The sequence below is a fragment of the Mustelus asterias genome, chromosome 2 (assembly GCF_964213995.1).
Source record: "Mustelus asterias chromosome 2, sMusAst1.hap1.1, whole genome shotgun sequence".
NCBI classification, from domain to species: domain Eukaryota; kingdom Metazoa; phylum Chordata; class Chondrichthyes; order Carcharhiniformes; family Triakidae; genus Mustelus; species Mustelus asterias.
Window position 1 is genome coordinate 18,085,486 of NC_135802.1, and position 22,609 is coordinate 18,108,094.

Sequence of the window (22,609 nt, forward strand, 5' to 3'; positions counted from 1 at the left end):
AATGCACCTAACCAGCACATCTTTCAGACTGGGAGGAAACCGGAGCACCCGGAGGAAATCCACGCAGACGGTGACCCAAGCTGGGAATCGAACCCAGGTCCCTGGCGCTGTGAGGCAGCAGTGCTAACCACTGTGCCCTCAATCAACAGCAATTAAACCAGATTTTCTGGCTGTTTGTGGTTTTGCTGTTTGTGGGCGCCTGCTAAGCGCAAATTGGCTGCCATGTTTCCTCTTTTCATACCAGTGACTGAATTTCAAAAGTACTTCATTGGCTGTAAGCACTTGGAATGTTCCGAGGTCATGAAGGGCATTATAGAAATGCAAGCCTTTTTCTTTCTTCAAAAGCCTGTCATTTCCATCTTTTATTGTGACGATATATTATCTAACGAACTGGAAAGGCATATTAATGTTAAGTTTGATGGAGGATTTAATGGGGTGGGGAAGCAGGATACAGAACTGGTCTGGAAAACGCACTAAAAGACTGACAGCCATCATGTGAAATCCATGGCGGGTAACTTGAATAAAAATACCCAGGTTTCTCTCTGTGTCAGTCTCTTAACTGGTTGCCCGAGATTTTTTTTGAAAATGTCTGACACTGTTGCAATCAGAATTTTCTATTTGTCTCTATAAGGAGGCACTTGACCTCCGCCTGGCAGCTGCTCTCGATGGGTTTCCTGAGATCAGGAGCTCACGATGTGAGAAATTGCAATCCATTATTAGCCAGCTGAATTGGGCCACTGCAGCTTGTTACTCTTTATTAGTCAATTAGAGAACTGAGTTACATAAATTTAGACAGTTTCACTACAGGCTCCCATAGAGTGAATGAACAGGCACTGTTTTAAAAAGAGAATTTTATCTTGGCTAGCATTGTAAAATTATAAATGTTTCTAGGTTCAAGAATCTTGACTGTCACCTTTTTTTTTGCCGTGAGTACAGTTCAGGTAACATTGTGCATTTTTGATTCAGATTTGGATGTGCGGTGGCCGGCTGGAAATAATTCCATGTTCCCGGGTTGGGCACATTTTCCGTAAACGCCGACCGTATGGTTCACCCGGAGGACAGGACACCATGGCACACAATTCTCTTCGTCTGACACACGTCTGGATGGATGAGTACAAAGTATATTTGTCACCTACTAAAATTACAGCCCATCCTACAAATGAGAGTAATTCACTGGGATATATTTTTAATTGACAAGATGTCATGCTTCAGTTTATCTGGAAATAGCAAAAGGAGTTTGCGATACGATTGAAGTTGCTGATTATTTAGCTAGTTGAAGTCTCGTACTCAAGGGAGCTGAGAAGTAGATTATCTTTTTGTCTTCTCCCTTCACATGGCCACATCCTCTTAATCCTAAATTTGGTTAGGCTCTCATCTGTCATTATTTACATTCAAAGCAGTGAAGCATGAACCAGTTCCACCTCCTCCGTGACTGAAACTTATGAAGATTGTATGCAGAGTGAATGCCAGGAACTTTCCGGCAGTTCATGCCGGTGGGATTTTCTGGTCCCACTGATGGCGCACCCACCTGGCGGGTTTCCCAGTGGTGAGGGGTGCATTCAATGGGAAGCCCTGTTGTCAATGACAGGACCAGAAGATCCTGCTGCCTGCCAATGGCCAATGTGTTGGTTGTCCACCAAATTGATAAGTACCTTTTTTAACAAGGCTCCTTGTGGCTTCAATGATGTAAAAAGCACCATCCCAATGGATAATGTAGCTCAGGCTAAAGCTGCAAATCTGATTTATTGCAGTATGTTCTGGGTTAGGTTTGATGCCAAGTCCTAGAGGTGCAAAACCATATTTTGCCATCAATTCCATTACCAACTTAATGGAATTAATTGTTGAGGGTGGGCACAATATACGAGTGGAGAAACTAAAATCTCCTAAATTAACACCCAGTAGCATCGTGGAGTTGGCTGATTATTTTGGTGAGTTTTACAATATTGTAGTAAGCAAGAAAAAATGGGTTTCTGCTACTATTGTCATTAAGTAATAATTCAGATAGGACAGTAAGAATGTCGTACATCCATGTTGAGTTATAAACAATCATTGCAGCCTTAATTCCTACCCTGCAATCTAAAGCTTACAGCTTTTTCTCACAGAATGGTTACAGTTTAAAATTGGTCCCATAATAAATTGTCATTACCTTCTCCAGAGATGTTTAGTATTCTTCATCCATCAATGTCAGGGTTTTTCAATTTCTGAGGCTCAAAAAAATCTAATTATCTTCAATGTTAACTGTAGGAAGCTTTTTAAATTCCAGGAACAATACTTTGCCCTGAGGCCTGAACTGAGAGTCCAGAATTATGGTGATATCAGCGAGCGAGTTCAGTTGAGGAAAAGACTCGATTGTAAATCATTCAAATGGTATCTGGAGAATGTGTACCCAGAGATGCAAGTTATTGGACCAAACGAAAAAGGCAGAGTGCAGCAACCGTTGTTAGTTAACAAAGCGCTGAAACGGCCAAAGATTCTTGAACGTGGACGGGTAAGGTTCAGTGATAAGATGTCAAACTCTCTGAGATTTTCTAGGAATCTGCAGTTAAAGCTTTATTAAGTCATTCTTGTAAATGTTTTCCATGTTTTTAATGTGTATCTCAATAATTTCTTGCAGTTTTTACTGTGCAATAATATACTGTAAATTAACCTACTCCTGTAAATGGTCGGATTATCGATTCATGACCTGAAATTTTCTCAAAGTGTGCAGCCTGATATTTACACCAATATTCAAGCCAATCTTGCCATTCGCAACTTACACTGAAATTTCCTGCGAATGTAAAAGCAATGCAAAACCAAGTAAAGATCAGCATAAATAATTGGGCCCTGAGGAAAGTAGTAAGTGGTAGGCCATTTTCCTTTTAATATGTGTGGAAATGCAAGTTTCAGGTCAGCAAACAATCCTAAATCAGATTTTCCTACAGTCTGTTATCCTGAAGATTGGTGGGAGTGCTGCATATTCAGGAAGTTAAGCAATGGGTATGTTGCAATCTCTTGGGTCAACAGCACATAAGGATCCTGGCAACCCCTTCAATCATTGCCCACATGATGCCAGAAGGGCAGCTGTGTCAGACTGCCCTCCCAAATGCTGAGTTGATGCAGTATGAAGTTGGGACCTCTCAGAATCAAACTCCTAGACATATGCGCCCATCAGAATCTCAAGATTTGACACGGCTCAATGAGCCTTCCACTTCCTGTGCTAGGAGAGCACCTCTTAGGAGCGCAAGAGTAGATAAGAAAGCATCTGAGACTCTCACCAAGACGGTAATTAATTTTAGGTCTTTGTATTTAGCAGTAAAATGATAATCTATTCTGAAATCTGTGTGCAGAGAGTGTTCCTGGTGTCCTTGCAATGTCAGGTGATGTGAATATCAATAATGGTCTTGAACTAGATGTTAATTATTTGAGGGTGAATGGACTGGGAGAGATGTTGGACATGACTGTTAAAACAGCAGTGTAGGGATTATTAACAGGATGAGTTCTTCAGTGAACCATGGCTGAAATGCTCAGACTGCAGGCAGATATTGGAACTTCCAAGAGACTCCGGTGCAGGTGAGAAAGTGGAGTTAACGTAGAAGATCAGCCATGTTTGTGAATGGTGGAACAGGCCCGAGGGCTTATCTGGATTATTCCTGTTCCTGTTTTTTATGTTCTTATGCTCTTCCAGCTTCCTCATCGTTGTCTAAGTTATCAGCATCTTTCCTCTCGTCCACGTATGGTCTCCGTTGCAAAGTTGTGCAGAATACAGCAAGCACCACAATCCGGGGATACACATTTTCAGCTGTATTGCAGGAAGAATGCAAACTTTCCAGATATCAGCATCATTGTTTGAGGACGCCCAACAGTCAGCTTCATAAGGGTTCAAATGTAACCGTGGACCTGACTGATGCTCAATTCAACCCCTGAGCATAGGTTCCTGAGAGGAGTCATGATCGGGATATCTTTTGTCCCCTAGCAGCCAGGGTATCAAACTTGCTCTACTTTTTAAACGTTCTTTCACAAGATGTGGTTATTGCTGCCTGGGCCAGCATTTGTTGCCCATTCCTAATTGGCCTTGAGAAGGTGGTGGTGAACCGCCCTCTTGAACTGCTGCATTTCATGTGGCGTAGATGCACTCAGAGTGCTGATAGGATGGGAGTTCCAGGATTTTGACCCAGCAACAGTGAATGAACAGCGATATAGCTCCAAGTCAGATAGTGTGCGTGTCTTAATGAGGAACTTGCAGGTGGTGGTGTTCCCTTGTTCTTCTAGCTGGTAGAATTCACAGATTTAGAAGGTGCTCTCAAAGGAGTCTTGGTGAGTTGCTGCAGTGCATTTGTAGATGGCACACACTGGTGTTACTGTCAGTGGTGGAGGGAGTGAATGTTTAAGGTGGTGAATGGGGTGCCAGTCATGTGGGCTATTTAGTCCTTGAGTGTTGTTGGAGATGTATTCATCAAGACAAGTGAAGAGTATTCCATTATACTCCCGACTTGTGGCTTATAGATTGTGGACAAGTTTTGGGAAGTCAGGAAGTGAGTTATTTGCTGCAGAATTCTGAACCTCTGACATACTCTTGTAGCCATGATGTGGAGATGCCGGCGTTGGACTGGGGTAAGCACAGTAAGAAGTCTCACAACACCAGGTTAAAGTCCAACAGGTTTATTTGGTAGCAAATACCATAAGCTTTCGGAGCAATGCTCCTTCGTCAGATGGAGTGGTCTCTGTTCTCTGACGAAGGAGCATTGCTCCGAAAGCTTATGGTATTTGCTACCAAATAAACCTGTTGGACTTTAACCTGGTGTTGTGAGACTTCTTACTCTTGTAGCCACAGTATTTATATGGCTGGTCCAGTTCAGCTTCTGGTCAATGTTAACCCTCTGGATGTTGATAGTACTGTTTCACTGATGGTAATGCTATTGAATGTCATGCGGAGATTGTTGGATTCTTGTTGGAGATTGTCATTGCCTGGACTTGTTTGCTGCAAAAGTTACTTGTGACTTATTAGCCCAAATTTGAATGTTATCCAGGGCTTGCTTGCATATGGACACAGATTGCTTCAGCATCCGAGGAATCACAAATGGTTCTGAAGATTGTGCAATCATCAGCGAATTTTATGATTGAGGGAAAGTCATTGATGAAGCAGCTGAAGATGGCTGGGCCAGAGGAGCTCCTGCAGTGATGTCTAGGACTGAGATGATTGATCATCAATCACCACAACCACCTTCCTTTGTGCTAGGTATGACTCTCTGGGAGTGGAGAGTTTTCCCCCGATTCCCATTGACTCCAGTTTTGCTAGGTCTCCTTGATGCCACCATACTCGGTCAAATGTGACCTTGATGTCAGGAGCAGTCACTCTCACCTCACCTTTTGAATTCAGCCTTTTTTTTCATGTTTGGACCAAGACGGTAATGAGATCAAGAGCTGAGTGGGACAAAGACATTTAGTGGAGATTCCCATAGCTACCAGGAAGGTAGGCACAGGCCGACGTGATCCGTTGGCTGCTGATTCATGCACCACTCACATGTTAATTGGATGGAAGAACTTGTGACTAAGGAAAAGAGCAGCTCGTCAGTGGGGTGCACTCAATATAATCCTGGACTCCTGGAGAGGAAGCTTGTAATCTTCCAGATTCCTAACCTGCTGGTTTCATGAGGAAATTATAAAGGCATTTACTTTGGCAAACATGGTGTCAGTCACCTACTTAATGTAAATTGAACTCCACAGTGACGTAATTACGAATATTCCCTTCATCCATTGTTAAAATGATAGAATCCCTACAGTGCAGAAGGAGGCCGTTTGGCCCATCGAGCCTGCACCAACAACATTCCCACCCAGGCCCTATCCCAGTAACCTCACACGTTTACCCTGCTAATCCCCCTAACCTACACATCTTGGGACACTAAGGGGCAATTTAGCATGGCCAATCCCCCTAACCTGTACATCCTTGGACTGTGGGAGGAAATCGAAGCACCTGGAGGAAACCCACGCAGACACGGGGAGAATGTGCAAACTCCACACAGTCATCCAAGGCCAGAATTGAACCCAGATCCCTGGTGCTGTGAGGCAGCAGTGCTAACCACCATGCCGCCCTGATCTACATTGGCTCCTAGTGAAGCAGCACCTTGATTTTAAAATTCTCATCCTTGTTTTCAAATCCCCATCTTTTTAAATCCCTCCATGGCCTTGCCTCTCCTATCTCTGTAATCTATTACAGACCCCTAACTCTCTGAGATATCTGCTCTCCTCTAATTCTGGCCACTTCAGAATTCCTGATTTTAGTTCCTCACCATTGGTAGCCTTGTCATCAGTCTCCAAGACTGTAAGCTTTGGAATTCCCTTCCAATGCCTCTGCCTCTCTTTTTTCCTTTAAGATGCTCCTTAGAACGGTGGGCATCAGCGTCCTTCTGTGTGATAATGCTTCTTTGGCTGTCTGCCCTAATATTTCGTTATATGGCTCAGTGTCAAACTTTCTGTTCATGATGTTATAAAGCACCTTAGAATCCTATGCTATGTCAACGACTCTGTATAAATAAATTTGTTGTTACACCACCTGTAGCAGTCTGGAAGGAACCAAAGCATAAAGCACAAGACTACAGTAACATTGACTGAAACAGCGAATTCTGTGCTCTGTCAGTTAAAGTTTAAAGTTTATTTACTCGTGTCACAAGTAGGCTTACATTAACACTGCATGAAGTTACTGTGAAAATCCCCTAGTTGCCACACTCTGGTGCCTGTTGGGGTACACTGAGGGAGAATTTTTAGCTTGGCCAATGCACCTAACCAGCACGTTAGTTGTAGGTTTTGTTGCAGGAGTGTGATGGAACACACTCAACTTGCCTGGATATGTGCACCTCCAACAGCACTGAAGAAGCTCAGCAGCCCACTTGATTGCTACCGCATTCAGCAGATGCTGAACACCTGAACACCTTCAAGTTCCCTTTCAAGTCACACACCATCCTGACTTGAAACTATATCACCCTCCCTTCTCTGCCGCTGCGTCAAAATCCTGGAACTCCTTTCCTAGCAGTACTGTGGATATACCTACACCCCACGTGGACTTGCAGCAACTCATGAAGGCGGCTCACCACCATCTTCTCAAAGGCAACAAATACTGGCTTAGCCAGCGATACCCACAGCACATGAGTGAAAATAGACACAATTCTATGATAGTCTTTGTAGAGAACCAGTTTCTTCTGTGCTACTCTTCCTAGAACTGAAGGAAGTAATGGTGTGATAATATTGTCACGGGATGAGTAATCTGCAGATGAGAGCTAATGCTCTGGGGACCCTGTTTCCTTACCTGTGGTTCCAAATCCTCAGCAACGTGGTTGACTCTTAAATGCTCTTATTAACTCTTATTAACGATCGAGTGTTGGTAGGAGGAGAGGTACTCAATACAATTATTGTTACTAGAGAGGCAGTGCTTGGTAGACTAACAGGACTCAAGGTGGACAAGTCCCCGGGCCCGGATGGCATGCATCCCAGGGTACTGAAAGAAATGTCAGAGGTAATAGCGGATGCGTTAGTAGTTATTTATCAAAATTCACTGGACTTTGGGGTAGTGCCAGCTGATTGGAAAACGGCTACTGTTACGCCACTGTTTAAAAAAGGAAGTAGACAAAAGGCGGGTAACTACAGGCCGGCTAGCTTAACGTCTGTAGTTGGGAAAATGCTGGAATCCATCATTAAAGAAGAAATAGCAGGCCATCTGGATAAGAATGGTTCGATCAAGCAGACGCAGCATGGATTCATGAGAGGAAAGTCGTGTTTGACGAACTTACTGGATTTTTATGAAGATGTGACTAGTGCGGTTGACGGAGGGGAACTGGTTGATGTGGTGTTTTTGGATTTCCAAAAGGCATTCGATAAGGTGCCTCACAAAAGGTTGCTGAAGAAGATTGGGGCACACGGAGTTGGGGGTAGGGTGTTAGCGTGGATTGGGGATTGACTATCCAACAGGAAGCAGAGAGTTGGAATAAATGGGTGCTTTTCTGGTTGGCAGATGGTGACTAGTGGCGTGCCGCAGGGATCGGTACTGGGGCCTCAACTGTTTACTATTTACATAGATGATCTGGAGGAGGGGGCTGAGTGTAGGGTAACAAAGTTTGCTGACGACACGAAGATAAGTGGGAAAGTGAATTGCGTGGAGGAAGCAGAAGGTCTGCAGAGAGATTTGAATAGGCTGAGTGAGTGGGCGAGGATCTGGCAGATGGAGTATAACGTTGGCAAATGCGAGGTTATTCACTTTGGAAGAAATAATAGCAAATTGGATTATTATTTAAATGGAAAAAAATTACAACATGCTACTGTGCAAAGGGACCTGGGGGTCCTTGTGCATGAGTCGCAAAAACTCAGTTTGCAAGTACAACAGGTGATCAAGAAGGCAAATGGGATGTTGGCATTTATCGCCAGGGGGATAGAATATAAAAGCAGAGAAGTCTTGCTGCATCTGTACAAGGCCGCAGCTGGAATACTGTGTGCCGTTTTGGTCCCCTTACTTGCGAAAGGATATATTGGCCTTGGAGGGAGTGCAGAGAAGGTTCACCAGGTTGATACCGGAGATGAGGGGTGTAGATGATGAGGAGAGATTGAGCAGATTAGGTTTGTACTCGTTGGAGTTTAGAAGGCTGAGGGGTGATCTTATAGAGGCCTATAAGATAATGAAGGGGCTGGATAGGGTAGAAGTGGAGAGATTCTTTCCACTTAGAAAGGAAACCAGAACTAGAGGACACAGCCTCAAAATAAAGGGGGGTCAGTTTAGGACAGAGTTGAGGAGGAACTTCTTCTCTCAGAGGATGGTGAATCTCTGGAATTCTCTGCCCACTGAAGTGGTGGAGGCTACCTCGTTGAATATGTTTAAATCATGGATAGATGGATTTCTGATTGATAAGGGAATTAAGGGTTATGGGGAGCAGGCGGGTAAGTGGAACTGATTCACTTCAGATCAGCCATGATCTTATTGAATGGCAGGGCAGGCTCGAGGGGCTAGATGGCCTACTCCTGCTCCTATTTCTTATGTTCTTATGTTCTAATGCCACTCAGTTCAAGGACAAGTAGAGTGGCAATAAATGCAATGCCCAAATCTGATGAATTAAAAATTATTCTGGGTATTTAACTGGTGACAACATCTTTGTGTTCAAATCCCTTTGTCCCTCTCGATCTCTGTAATCTTTCTTTCACTCGATTGTCGGTGTCCAATCCTGGGTTATTCAGTGGCTTGATTTCCCACCCTCTCTCTAGCTGCCTCAACGGACTAAACTCTGGAATTCTAAATGTCTCCTCTTCTTTGCCCCTCTCTTCTCCTTTTAATTGATCTTCATAGAATCCCTACAGTGCAGAAGGAAGCCATTCAGCCCATCGAGTCTGCACTGACAACAATCCTACCTAGGCCCTATCCCCTTAACCCCACATATTTACCCCACTATTCCCTCTAACCTATGCATTCCGGGACACAAAGGGGCAATTTAGCATGGCCAATGCACCTAACCTGCACATCTTTGGACTGTGGGAGGAAACTGGAGCACCTGGAGGAAACCCACGCAGACACAGGGAGAACATGCAAGCTCCACACAGACAGTGACCCAAGCCTGGAATCGAACCTGGGTCCCTGGAGCTGTGAGGCAGCAGTGCTAATCACTGTACCACCGTGCTGCCCATAAAACATACTGTTTACATGGAAACATAAAAAATAGGAGCAGGATTAAGCCATTTGGCCCTTTGAGCCTGCTCCGCCATTCAACACGATCATGGCTAATCCTCTATCTCAACACAATACTCCAGCACTCTCCCCAAATCCTTTGACACCTATAGAGTCTAGAAATCTATCTATCTCTTTCTTGAATATATTCAGTGACTTGGCCTACGCAGCTTTCTGTGGCAGAGAATTCCACAGGTTCACACCACCATCTAAAATTTCTCCTTATCTCAGTCCTAAATTAGATCCTCTTTCATTCTTCTAAATTCCGCTGAATGCAGGCCCAGTCGACTCAATCTCTCCTCATACAACAATCCTGCCATCCCCAGAAATCAGTCTGGTAAAATTTCACTGCACTCCATCTATAGCAAGTAAATCCTTTCTTAGATAAGGGGACCAAAACTGCACACAGTACTCCGTGGTTTCACCAAGGTCCTGACAGATGCAGTGCAACATCTTGCTCCTGTACTCAAGTGCAATGAAGGCCAACATACAATTTGCATTCCTAACTGCTTGCTGCACATGCATGCTAGTTTTCAGTGACTGGTGTACAAGGACACTCAAGTCCCTTTGTACATCAACATTTCCCAATCTATCACCATTTAAATAATACTATGCCATTCTGTTTGTCTCTCTAAAGAAAATAATTTCACATTTATCCATGTTATACTCCTTTTGCCATGTATTTGCCCACTCACTCAACTTGTCTAAACCATCTCGAAACCTCTTAACATCTTCCTCACCACTCACGTTCCCACCAAGTTTTTTCCCTGATCCAAATCAATATATTGTGAATAGCTGGGGCCAAGCACTGATCCCTTCGGAACCTCGCTAGTCATCGTCTGCCATGCCCAAAAAGACCCATTTATTCCTACTCTCAGTTTCTTGTCTGCTAAACAACTCACAATCCGTGCCAATATATTACCCCAATCTCATGCTATTTAATTTTGCACACTTTAGTGAGCCTTTATCAAAAGCTTATTCTACTAGTTACTTCCCCAAAAACTCAAGTAGGTTTGTTAGATGTGATTCCCCTTTCAGAAATCCACGTTGACTTTGTCTAATCCCATTGATATTTTTAAATGTCCTGTTATTGCATCCTCTATAATATACTCTAGCATTTTCCTTATTATTGGTGTTAGGCTAACCAGTCTGTAATTCCATTTTCACCCCCTCCTTTTTTAAATAGCGTTTTTAAACATTTGCCACACTCTACTTTGCCGGGACTGTTCCAGAATCTACAGAACTTTGGAAGATGACAACCAGTGCATCCACTATTTCCATGGCCACTTCCTTTAGTACCCGGGGATTAGATTATCAGGCCCTGGGGGGGGCGGGGGGGTGGTGATTGGCTTTCAATGGTTTTCAGTGGCTTTATATAATTCAGTGTTTAATTGTGTCTGATAACAATCCTATGAAGCACCTTGGCACGTTTTACTACATTGAAAGCTTATATTATAATTATTGTATGGAGGCTAAGGATTCCCACAAACACATCTCCTATTTTTCTCCAGTATTTGTGTTTCATCCTTCCTCCTCCTGCTTGCCCCTCCTTCTCTCGCCAGAAAAACTGCATGAAGATAGAAACAGTGCATTGCCAGAAACCTCTTAATCTTTTATAATGTTGGACAGCCAGTACAAGCATTTTGACATTGTCTAAATGGCAAAAGACACGCAAAAAAAAGCACGGATGTCTCCCAAAACTCCTCAGAGTGAACAGCCAAAGCAACCTGGTCAGAGACCTGATAATGTTGGGAGCTGTGCAATCCTGGGCTATCCACCGGCTCAATTTCCCACTCTCCCCAGCTGTACAAACCTGTTATTCAACCTCCCACCCTATCCTTAAGGAACAAAACTACTAGGAATTAGCCTGATGTCCAGAATTCCTGGAGTCACAATCACAACCCTTTGTCTTACCACCCAGCAGTGCGTTGTGTCAGTGCACTGTGTAAATGGGCTTAAAACCCATTAAATTGGTAGAAATATTCAAAATCACATCCAACAATTTCACAGAGATAAACATGTTGTGCGTTGTGTAAGAGGTTGCAGTTTCCTCTGTGACAAATGAAAACTATGAAAATTATTTCTATACTACTCACTACTCCGTGGCAATCATTTTCCCCCCACCAACTTTCCTTTCCATGAATCAATATAACTGAAGAACAGTTAATTTGTTGTAATGAGATTCCAATTAATTTAGAACCCTTGAGAGATAAAATTGTTACACTGTAGTGCTGAGAAGTAAGTAACCTTTAGCTCAATTAAAATATTTGCTCCTGCTATATTCCCCGAGTAATCTTTTGCTTCTTATTAATCCTATCCAGCACTCACTGTGTGTAAGCCAGTTGCTCAGATAATGTAAACCCCATGTTTATAACCATATACCTGTTTCAAAAGCTGTCTGTTGTGCAAAGTGAAGAGAAAGATAGACAAGATGAAAAGAGAGGAGATTTTAAAAAATTCCCATATACCGCACTCCAATAGATTTGACACCTAACATATTACTATTGAAATAAAAGCAAATTACTGCTGGAATCTGAAACAAAAAAAGAAAATGCTGGTAAAATCTCAGCAGATCTGACAGCATCTGTGGAGAGAGGAGAGAGCCAACATTTCGAGTTAGGATGATCCTATGTCAGAGCTTTGTCAATGTTACTGTTGAACATCTGTATGAAATTGCTTTATCTGCTATTTGACTGAAGGCATTTAAATCGTTTGGATTAAAATCTTTGTTTAAAAAGCTGATGCATTTTAAATGAGCTTCCAGATCTCCTGTGGCAATGCTCATTGATCCAAGGTTATGATGCTTAACTGCTAACCAAGAACCGTTGAGACTGACTGCTCTCTCTGGTAAAGTAATCTACATATTCCAACCCAATTAATTACAACTGCTGAAAACGCCTGGGGTCAGTCAAATACCTGTCAACTTCTGTCTGCAAATCAGAAACATGACTTTTTTCTGTCTTTTACAACATTTGTTTCATTTGCAACAATTTGTGACAGTCTTGTGTTAGATGTGAGATGCATCAAGAAAATTAATGTCAACAGTTCTCTTTCAACTGGAATTTTTTTTTATTCATTCGTGGGACATGGGCGTTGCTGCCTTTAGCTGCCCTTGAATTGAGTGGCTTGCTAGACCATTTCAGAGGACAGTTGAGAGCCAACCAGAGCTGTGGCTCTGGAGTCACATGTAGGCCAAACCAGGTAAGGACGGCAGATTTCCTTCCCTAAAGAACATTAGTGAATCAGATGGACAGTTCCGACAATTGACAATGGTTTCACGGTCTTCAGTAGATTCTTAATTCCAGATTTTCTTTCATTGAATTTAAATTCCACCATCTGCCATGGCGGGATTTGAACCCGGGTCCCCAGAACATAAGCTGAGTTTCTGGATCAGTAGTCTAGAAATAATAGGTCATCATCTCCCCTAGCCAGAATCTAGCCAGAATCTCTTTACTTACTATTTACGACCAACCTTATATGTAAATGATCTGGACTGTTGATTGACAGCGCCTTGTCAGCTAATGAGTTGCAGTGTGTTCATCATAGATATGGAGGTGGGGGCGGAATCTCTGGCAACACTCTCAGAAAATACTCCAATTTGCGGCAATGCAAAGTCTATTTATCCAGAAAACAGAACCTATTTAACCATCACACGACAGAAAACAACTTAAGAGTCTACGTGAAGTAGAACTTATGATCGAAGCAACAGCAACTTAGCCCAATAAAAACAGTAATTTCTTCAGAAAAATGCAATGAGTACAGGATAGTTGCATAATAGAAATTTGACTATTTCTCTGAAATACACCATGCATGGAGGACAGTTACATTGTTTGATTATTTCTCCAACATAACCAGTGAATGGCGGCGGATGTTTGGATAACGTAAATTAATTATTTCTCCTGCAAAGTGATGTGATTGGAAGATGGTAATAGAAATTATATGCGTAAAATCAATCCTAATCACTTAGAGACATGCTTCCAGGTACGAAAGGAGGTGGCCATGGAAATAGTGGATGTGTTGGTTATCATCTTCCAACATTCTCTAGAGTCTAGACATGATCAACAGGGGGATTGCACAATTACCTCCAGTCTGCCTGGGACTGGTGGTGTCACTGTACGCCGCCAAAGTAAACTATTGTAAAACCATCGTGGCTGTTGAGGCAAAGCACCAATAGTCAAAAGTGTAAAAATTTCCTTAAAGAGTGGTTTCTGATGAGTTCCGAATTTAACCCAAGTTGGAATCTGGAAACCAACTGAGCTGGCAGCTAGTGGTGTAAAATGAACTTTTTGAGGTTAAGTTATTCTGGATGAGTTCCCAGGACAGTCTGAACCAGTGATAGGGTATGTTTGCTTTGGGTCATTTCCTGTTTCATGCTTAACCAGACGGGAAGATGAGGGACAAAATACGACCTCTGTGAGGTTACAAAATCAAATGTGCTTTATCCCAATTGGCATATATCTTACAAAGGAGAAGAGCATATAGTCAGAGGTAAAACGGGAAATATGATGAATAAAAGGAAAAGTATAAGAAGTTGTTATTTGAACTGAAGGAGGAAGAAGTGTTGGAACATGTTTGGAGAAACGAAGGGAAATGAGAGTGGGTATGTGTTAGAAGTGCTCAAAATGTGCAAATGGTACGAATCTTGGAGGACTGGCAAACCGTGAGAATGATACTAATTGACAGCAATAGAGCATTGATAGGCTAGCAGAATAGACATACAAATAGTAAATGGAATTTAATACAAATAAAGATGAGATGATACATTTAGGAAGAAGGGAGAGGCAATATAGACTTGACTAAATGGCACAGTTTCTAAGAATGTAGAGGGGCAAGACTCTGGGGGTTTATGTTTTTTTATTTGACCTTAGGATGTGGACATTGCTGGCCAGGCCAGCATTTATTGCCCATCGGTAGTTGCCGAGGGCAGTTGAGGTTCAAACACATTTCTGTGGGTCTGGATTCACGTCTTGGCCAGACCAGGTAAGGTGGGCAGATTTCCTTCCCTAAAGGACATTTGTGAACCAGATGGGTTTTTCCGATAATTGTCAATGGTTTTGCAAATGATACAAATTTTGGGGATTAGCGGATATTGAGGTGGATTGTCAGAGGATACAGCAGGATATAAATTGGATGAAGACGTGGGCCAAAAGATGGCAGATGGAATTTAACCAGGATAAATGTGAGATGATGCAATTTGAAAGGTCTACTTCAGAAGGAAAGTATAGAGTAAATGGTGGAGCTCTTAGAAATATTAGCATACAGAGGAATCTAGGCGTACAGATCCACAGTTCCCTGAAGGTGGCAATTCAGGGTGGACAAGGTGGTCAAGGAGGCGTATGGCACGCTGGCCTTCATCGGTCGGGGCGTTGAGTATAGGAATTGGAAAATCATGTTGCAGCTGTGTAAGACTTTGGTTAGGCTGCATTTGGAGTATTGTGTGCAATTCTGGTCACTACACTACTGGAAGGATGTTGATGCATTGGAATGGGTGCAGAAGAGATCAACCAGGAGGTTGCCTGGTTTGGTGGATATGGACTATGAAGAAAGGTTGAACAAACTTGGATTATTTCCATTGGAGCGTCGGAGGATGAGGGGGACCTGATAGAGGTTTACAAGATTTTGACAGGCTTGGATAGAGTGGATAGTCAGAGTCTTTTTCCCAGGATTGAAGGATTAATTACTTGGGGGCATAGGTTGAAAGTGAGAGGGGGAAAGTTTAAAACAGATGTAAGGGGCAATTTTTTCACACAGTGGGTGGTGAATGCCTGGAACGTGCTGCCGGAGGAGGTGGTGGAAGCAGATTCTATGACAACATTCAAGAGGCATCTGGATAGATACATGAATAGGCAGTGAATAGAGGGATATGGACCATGTAGGGCAAGAAAATATTAATTTAGAGAGGCATCTGTGCCAGCACAGACTTGGTGGGCCGAAGGGCCTGTACTTGTGTTGCACTGTTCTTTGTGGTCACCATTTGACTCTTAGTTCTGGATTACTATTGGTTTACCAGGCAGTAGTGATCCCATGCTTTGGGGACCTGGATGATCTACAGCAGGTACCTGAAAGCATGGGACAAGTACCTCCAAATCTAGTGGCAAGAAAGGCACTTTGACAGCACCGTCCTTTCCCAATCTAACTTGCCCAGCAGCAAGGCACTAAACCAGTTCTGCTGGTGGGACATACCATTTGTGTGCCTGACACTAGACTCCCAAAGCAACCGCTCTGCTCAGAACTTGGCCATGACTGAAGACTCACAGGAGGACATAGAACATAGAACATAGAACAGTACAGCACAGAACAGGCCCTTCGGCCCACGATGTTGTGCCGAGCTTTATCTGAAACCAAGATCAAGCTATCCCACTCCCTATCATCCTGGTGTGCTCCATGTGCCTATCCAATAACCGCTTAAATGTTTCTAAAGTGTCTGACTCCACTATCACTGCAGGCAGTTCATTCCACACCCCAACCACTCTCTGCGTAAAGAACCTACCTCTGATATCCGTGATATTGGACATTGGAAATGCATTAATCCTCTAAGCATCCCTGTAGTGTTCAAACATTCCTTCCGACTCATGGGAGACCCTGTTTTGTGACCAACCAAAATGGAGAAGGCACATCCAGGAGGAACTTCGTTGAGGATGTGCTGTGGTGAAGTGTGCAAAGCTCCAAATACCCATCTATCCAATCCTTCAAACATCACCTGCATGTGACAGAGTCTGCAGATCGTGCATTGGACATGGGGGCAATTTCAGAACCTATTCAACAAGAGTGCAAGCAAGTCATCCTCGAATCCAAGGGACTACTGAAGAAGGAGGTCATAATTGCATATAAAAGGCATCTGGATAAATACATGAGGGAGAGGGTGACAGAAGGATATGCTGACTGGGTTATATGAAATAAGGTGAGAGGAGGCCCATGTGGCACTCTCAAGGAAGGCAAACATAGACAATGAAATTCAATGTACCAACTCCCACTCCAGGTGACTGAGGAAAAGAGGACCAGAATCTCAAACTCCAAACTAAGGTCACGGTTTACCCAGCGGTATACGCTGCTGTATGCTTCAGGAATTGGACGACCTGCAGTGGCTATCTCAAAAGCCCTAATGTAGACCAGTTGAGCCTAATGGCCTGTTTCAGTGTGGTAAATTCGGTACAAGACTATGAATAAGTGAAACACTGAGCAGAATCTGAGTAATAGGACAGTCATGTTGAAAAATCATTATATGATATAACCAACCTTACCCTCTATCTCTGCAGATACGGCATCTGCAGACAGCCAAATGCATCAGTGCCCAGAACCATCCCAGCCAGAAAGCAGGAATAGTGGTGGTCAAGGAATGTGACTTATCAGATCCAGATCAGGTGAGGAGCTTGTGAAAGTTTTTGAATTGTACCCAAATTCCTGAATTTCCTTTCCTGAGTCATGGATAAGTTTCTGCCGTTGAAATCCTTTATAGATCAACTTGATTTGATTTGATTTATTATTGTCACATGTATTGGGATACCGTGAAAAGTATTGTTTCTTGTGCGCAATACAGAAAAAACAAACTGTTTATGAAGTACACAGAGGAAAGGAAGAGGATAGGGTGCAGAATATAGTGTTGTAGTTACAGGTAAGGTGAAGAGAAAGATAATTAGTGATTTTCAGCAAATGAAATCTTGATATTTTGGAAGGTCGAAAGTGACCATGCTTGTTGGGGAGAGAGAAACTCTCTTTTTCCAACTAACTAATAAACTCAACAGGTTGGCTTTCAGCAACTGAGGCCGACTCTAAAGCCTCCTAGCAGTAGAGTTTCTTACCTGTGGATGACTGACAGGAGCAGTGGTGGAAACTCCTGTCAATGCATAATGAGCACAGATGCCCAGTGTTTCAAAGCACTGCTCCAACCATTTTAAAGAGCTGCATTCTGACCTGAACATCAAAGGGAAATAAAAGAAGCAGCACACTCAGATTTACACACACTGTCCTTGAAGTGAAATGGAGGAAGTGAGACAAAGGAGGGATGTCCTCTGAAGAACACCCTCCAGCACAGGTTTAATGGGCTGAATGTATCATTCTATGATTCCACAAGAGCAGATAATGAAGTAATTTTTGATGTGTAATCACTGTTGTAGTGCAGGAAACAGGGCAGCTAATCGCATAGAGGTTTACAAGATGGAAACAGGCCCTTTGGCCCAACTCGTCCATGCTGCCCCTTTTTTATAACCACTAAGCTAGTCCCAATTGCCCACATTTGGCCCATATCCCTCTATACCCATCTTACCCATGTAGCTGTCTAAACGCTTTTTAAAAGACAAAATTGTACCCTCCTCTACTACTACCTCTGGCAGCTCGTTCCAGACACTCACCACTCTCTGTGTGAAAGAATTGCCCCTCTGGACCCTTTTATATCTCTCCCCTTAAAAATCTCAGCTCTCTCTCACAAACAGCAGTGTGGTAATGACCAGATAATCAATCTTTTGTGATGTTGATTGAAGGATAAATATCAGCCTGGACACCGGGGAGAATTCCTATGCTCTTCTTCGAAATCGTGCCATGGGATCTTTTAGATCAGGCAGGTGGGACCTTGGTTTAATGGCTAGCCCAAAAGACAGCACCTGTGACAGTGCAGCACTCCCTCAGTACTCCACTGGAGTGACAGCCTTGTTTTCTTGCTCTCAAGCCCTGGAGTGGTATTAAAACCCAGAACATTGTGACTCAAAGGCAAGACTGCTAACAGCTGAGCCACAGCTGACATCAAAATGATAAATAATGTTACTGCTTGTGTATCGAGATGTCATAACAAATCGGTGGCACAGTTAGCATTGCTGTCTCACAGTGCCAGGGACCTGGGATCGATTCCTGCTTTTGGTGACTGTCTGTGTGGAGTTTGCACGTTCTCCCCGTGTCTGCGTGGGTTTCCTCTGGCTGCTCCACTTTTGTTCCACATTCCAAAGATGTGCAGGTTAGGGGGTTGGCTGGGTAAATGGGGTAGGTCCGGAGTTGGGCCTGGGTAAGATGTTCTTTTGGAGAGTTGATGCAGATTTGATGGGCCAAATGGCCGGCTTCTGTATTGTAGGGATTTTATGAAATCTGCTTGAATATCTTGACTGAGAGGTTGTTTTGCTGGCTGGGGAATTCAGAACACGGCAGCACAGTCTCAAGATAAGGGGGTCAATCATTGAGGACTGAGATAAGGAGACATTTCTTCACTCAAAGGGTGTGAATCTTTGGGATTCTCTACCACCAGGAGGTTGTGGTTCCTTGATCGTTTAGTATGTTTAAGGCCAAAATTGACGGATCTTTGATCTCTCAGAGAATCGAGGGATATGGTAAGTATACAAGGAAAGTGGAATGGAGGCAGAAGATCAGCCAAGGTCGTATTGAGTGACAGAGCAGGAGCAGTATGGCACACTCCTACCCGTATTCCTTATTTTCTTAAATGATGTGCTGAGGTCAGTTTCCCGGTGTGAGACTCAATGACTGACATAGCTGGAGATACAATGAACACTGCAGTTCAACCTGCTCACTTTGGAGGCAAGGAAATCTGTGTGCGTGAATATGAGTGTTAATGGTAACTAGGTGAGTGGTTACTGTCCCATCCTGTCTGCCCTCCCAGATCATGAGGAAACAACTGATTTAGTGAGAACAGAGAAAGGGAAAACACAACATTCTAAATAAAAAGCCCCAGTGCTAAATTCTGTGCTGTTCTCCAGTCCAACATGAAGGATATTTCAATAACGTGTTCTAACGCAAAAGTACTTTTTAAAAAAGATTTTAGTTATAAGTCATACAATGTTTTCCTCTTGACATTTCAAGGAGATATTGTGTGTTCACTTTGCATTTTCTGCTGTCACTTTGGGTGATATTTACAGATTTGGGTTTATGATGAAGAACATGAACTGATTCTGGCCAACCTGCTCTGCTTGGACATGGCAGAGACTCGCTTGTCAGATTCTCCACGTCTCATGAAATGTCACGGCTCAGGGGGATCGCAACAGTGGACTTTGGGGGTAAGACTATGTTACTTTGAAGCTATTCAGAATATGCCCGTTGTGACACATGCCAGAATGCCATTCCAGAGAAGTATCTAATGCATTAACAAACCACCTGCAACCTGACCATCTTTTAATTTTCTTACATAATTGTATCTTCAGGAAACTCTGCATGATACTTCAGTACAACGATTGTATGAAGATATGGCTCATGAGGTTTTGCAGTTCAGATTCATCGCTTTTATTTCCCTCGCCATGACCCTTTGTCTGCCTAGACTTTCTTTTTCACCTCTGCCAGAGCTCATCTCATCGATGTGCCCCACCTCACATTCTCTTAACCCCATCTTTCGTAACAAGCTCCAGCAAAAACCAGAAAAGCCAGAGCCAATTTTTAAAAATTATTATTCGTTTGTGGGACATGGTTGTTGGTGGCTGGCCAGCATTTATTGCCCACCCCTAGTTGCCCCATGGGGGGCTGTTGAGAGTCAACCACATTGCTGTGGCTCTGGAGTCACATGTAGGCTGGCAGATTTCCTTCGCTAAAGGACATTAGTGAACCAGATGAGTTTTTCCAACAATCGACAATGGTTTCATGGTCATCAGTAAACCTTAAATTTCAATTTTTTATTGAATTCAAATTTCACCATCTGCCGTGGTGGGATTTGACCCCAGGTCCCCAGAACGTTAGCTGAGTTTCTGGATTGATAGTCGAGCGATAATACCACTAGGCAATCGACTTGCCAGTGCCTTTGTTGCTCCCCCCACCCACCGACACAAACTCCAGAACCAGTCACCATTTCAATTTGAAGCAGACAGTTCTAACTCTGATCTGAGTTCTGACTGACCCTGTATCCTTTCCATTCCAAACGACTGCCTACTTGCTGCTCTCAAACAGTTTAATTGCACCTCTGGCCCAATGTCTGCACATCTGCTTCTGGGGCTCTCAGCCTTGCTTTATCATCTCCGGGCTTGGCTATTCCAGTTGTCTGGCCACCCAGTAAACTTGAAATTCTGATGCCTTATCCTGTCCCACACCAAATTCTGCTTGCCTCCTCATTCCTGTTTCCACTGATCCATTAAACACCTTAAATTTAAGGGCTCAGTTTTGTATTTGAGTGTGTTCATAGCTTTGCTCTTCTCTCAATCTCTACGTTGCTCCACCCCGAACACTCTGGTGCTTCGACTCTTGTTCATTCTTGCCTCCCTTTGTTTCGCTGTTGCTGGTCGTGCTTTCATGGTCCTCAACACACATGAACTAACATCCCTCCATCTCTTTTGACCAAGGAGTTGACTATCTCGCTTAATATCTCCTTTTATGCTTCAGTTTCCATTCTTTGATTATGCCTCTGTGCTTTTATATCAATTTGTTGCTGGAACCATAAGTGATGTGACGTAATGGAAGATAGGCTGTTGAAAATATCTGGGTATGGCACTCTCGGGCTTGCGTGCAAGGCATTTCAATTCAGCACTTGGGAGAACAGGAAGCCTGTGTAGTCAGGTAAATGAATGAGAATTAATGTGGGACAGGCTGATTTCCAACTGCATTGGAGTTTACAAAGAGAGGAGATTGGAGAATTTGGGTCCAGAGTTGACATGGATATGGCTAAGGATTTCAGCAGCATTTGAGATGAGGTGGGACTCGTGCCAGGTGAGGGAGGAAGGAGGAAATTTAACACGACTGTCCCTTTGCTCTCCTCAAATTAATCTTCCCAATTTTCATGTGTTCCTTACTCTGTTGTTGCTAACACTATCCTTTTGTACTTAGAGTGAGAAGCAAAACTGCTATGTTATTAGGTTTATATCGAGTCTCCCCTAACCCCACCCCGCAACTAATAGGTACATAGAGACAGCAGAGTGATCTGGTAGATGCCAAACTCTCCCACATTCCTAAATAACAGGCCAGCTACTAAATAAAGGCAGACTACCTGCCTTGACATAACTAGCTGCCCTCCTGATACCAACAGCGCCAGATATCTAAACCCAACCCAGTCAATCAGCCAACACGTGGCTCCTTTGCATCATTCGGTGACCACATGCTTATTCCTCCAGCAGTGGAAAAGAATTTAGAGATACTGTCCAGAACTCTCAGTGCAGAAGAGAAGATCACAGGTGTTCCAACCAAAAGCCCTCGAAGGAACTGGTATCCCGGACTCTTCCAGAGATTTGGTTAAAAACATAAGAAATAGATGCAGGAGTAGATCACACAGCTCCTCGAGCTCGTTGCACCATTCCATAAGATTATAGATAGATAACCTTCTATCTCAACTCTACTTTTCCACCCTCTTCTCATCTCCATTGACTGTTTTCTTATGACTACAGCAGATGTTAATTTCTGAGCAAGTCAAATTCCAGGGGAAATTTGGACCTTTCTCTTGAAATCTGAAAATGAGAAGAATAGTATTATCCCAACAGCAAATGTCCGGTGACACTTCAGGGATTTTGAAAACAAAAAAATCTTAAGTACACAAGATTACAATTATACAGTGAAAAATAATCTTACAAAACATTCCCCTCAAAAGACTCCTTGCTTGGTCAAACCCACAAGCAAACATTTCCCAGGCAATGCTCCCCTATAGATGAGTAACTATAAAAATCCAGTCATATTACCAAAGGCAAAATTGCTGTTGCTTTAAGCATCCCGCACAACCTTTCAAACTCACTTCCACTCTGATGTGACAATCCAAGAAATCTTTGAACAAGACTACCTTTCGCAACACAAGACGTTTTCTGCCCTGACTTGATGACTGATTCAAACTTCACCATCTCCCATCCTAGAGCTGTTTCAAGAGGTCTTCTCCGCACGGCCAACACAGCTCAACATCTCTCCTTACATCTTCAATTCCATTGTTGTCAGCAATTGTTTGAATTTAATTTTTTCCAAAATGTTTTTTCTATAGCCCCCACTTTTGGGATCAGATAAAATTTAATCATCTTCCTTTGTTTACTTATGAAACCTTTG

General features: G+C 43.1%; 1 protein-coding gene across 7 annotated transcripts in view; it reads left to right on the plus strand.

Annotated features, from left to right (window-relative positions):
- galnt11 (UDP-N-acetyl-alpha-D-galactosamine:polypeptide N-acetylgalactosaminyltransferase 11 (GalNAc-T11)) overlaps positions 1-22,609 on the plus strand; it is a 200,005-nt gene that overhangs the window by 167,322 nt on the left and 10,074 nt on the right. For all 7 annotated transcript variants that reach the window (XM_078232041.1, XM_078232016.1, XM_078232024.1 and 4 more), the window contains 4 exons: positions 967-1,119; positions 2,264-2,488; positions 16,933-17,037; positions 19,531-19,668. In XM_078232041.1, coding sequence (XP_078088167.1) covers positions 967-1,119; positions 2,264-2,488; positions 16,933-17,037; positions 19,531-19,668 — 621 coding nt within the window. The remainder of the gene's footprint in view (positions 1-966; positions 1,120-2,263; positions 2,489-16,932; positions 17,038-19,530; positions 19,669-22,609) is intronic.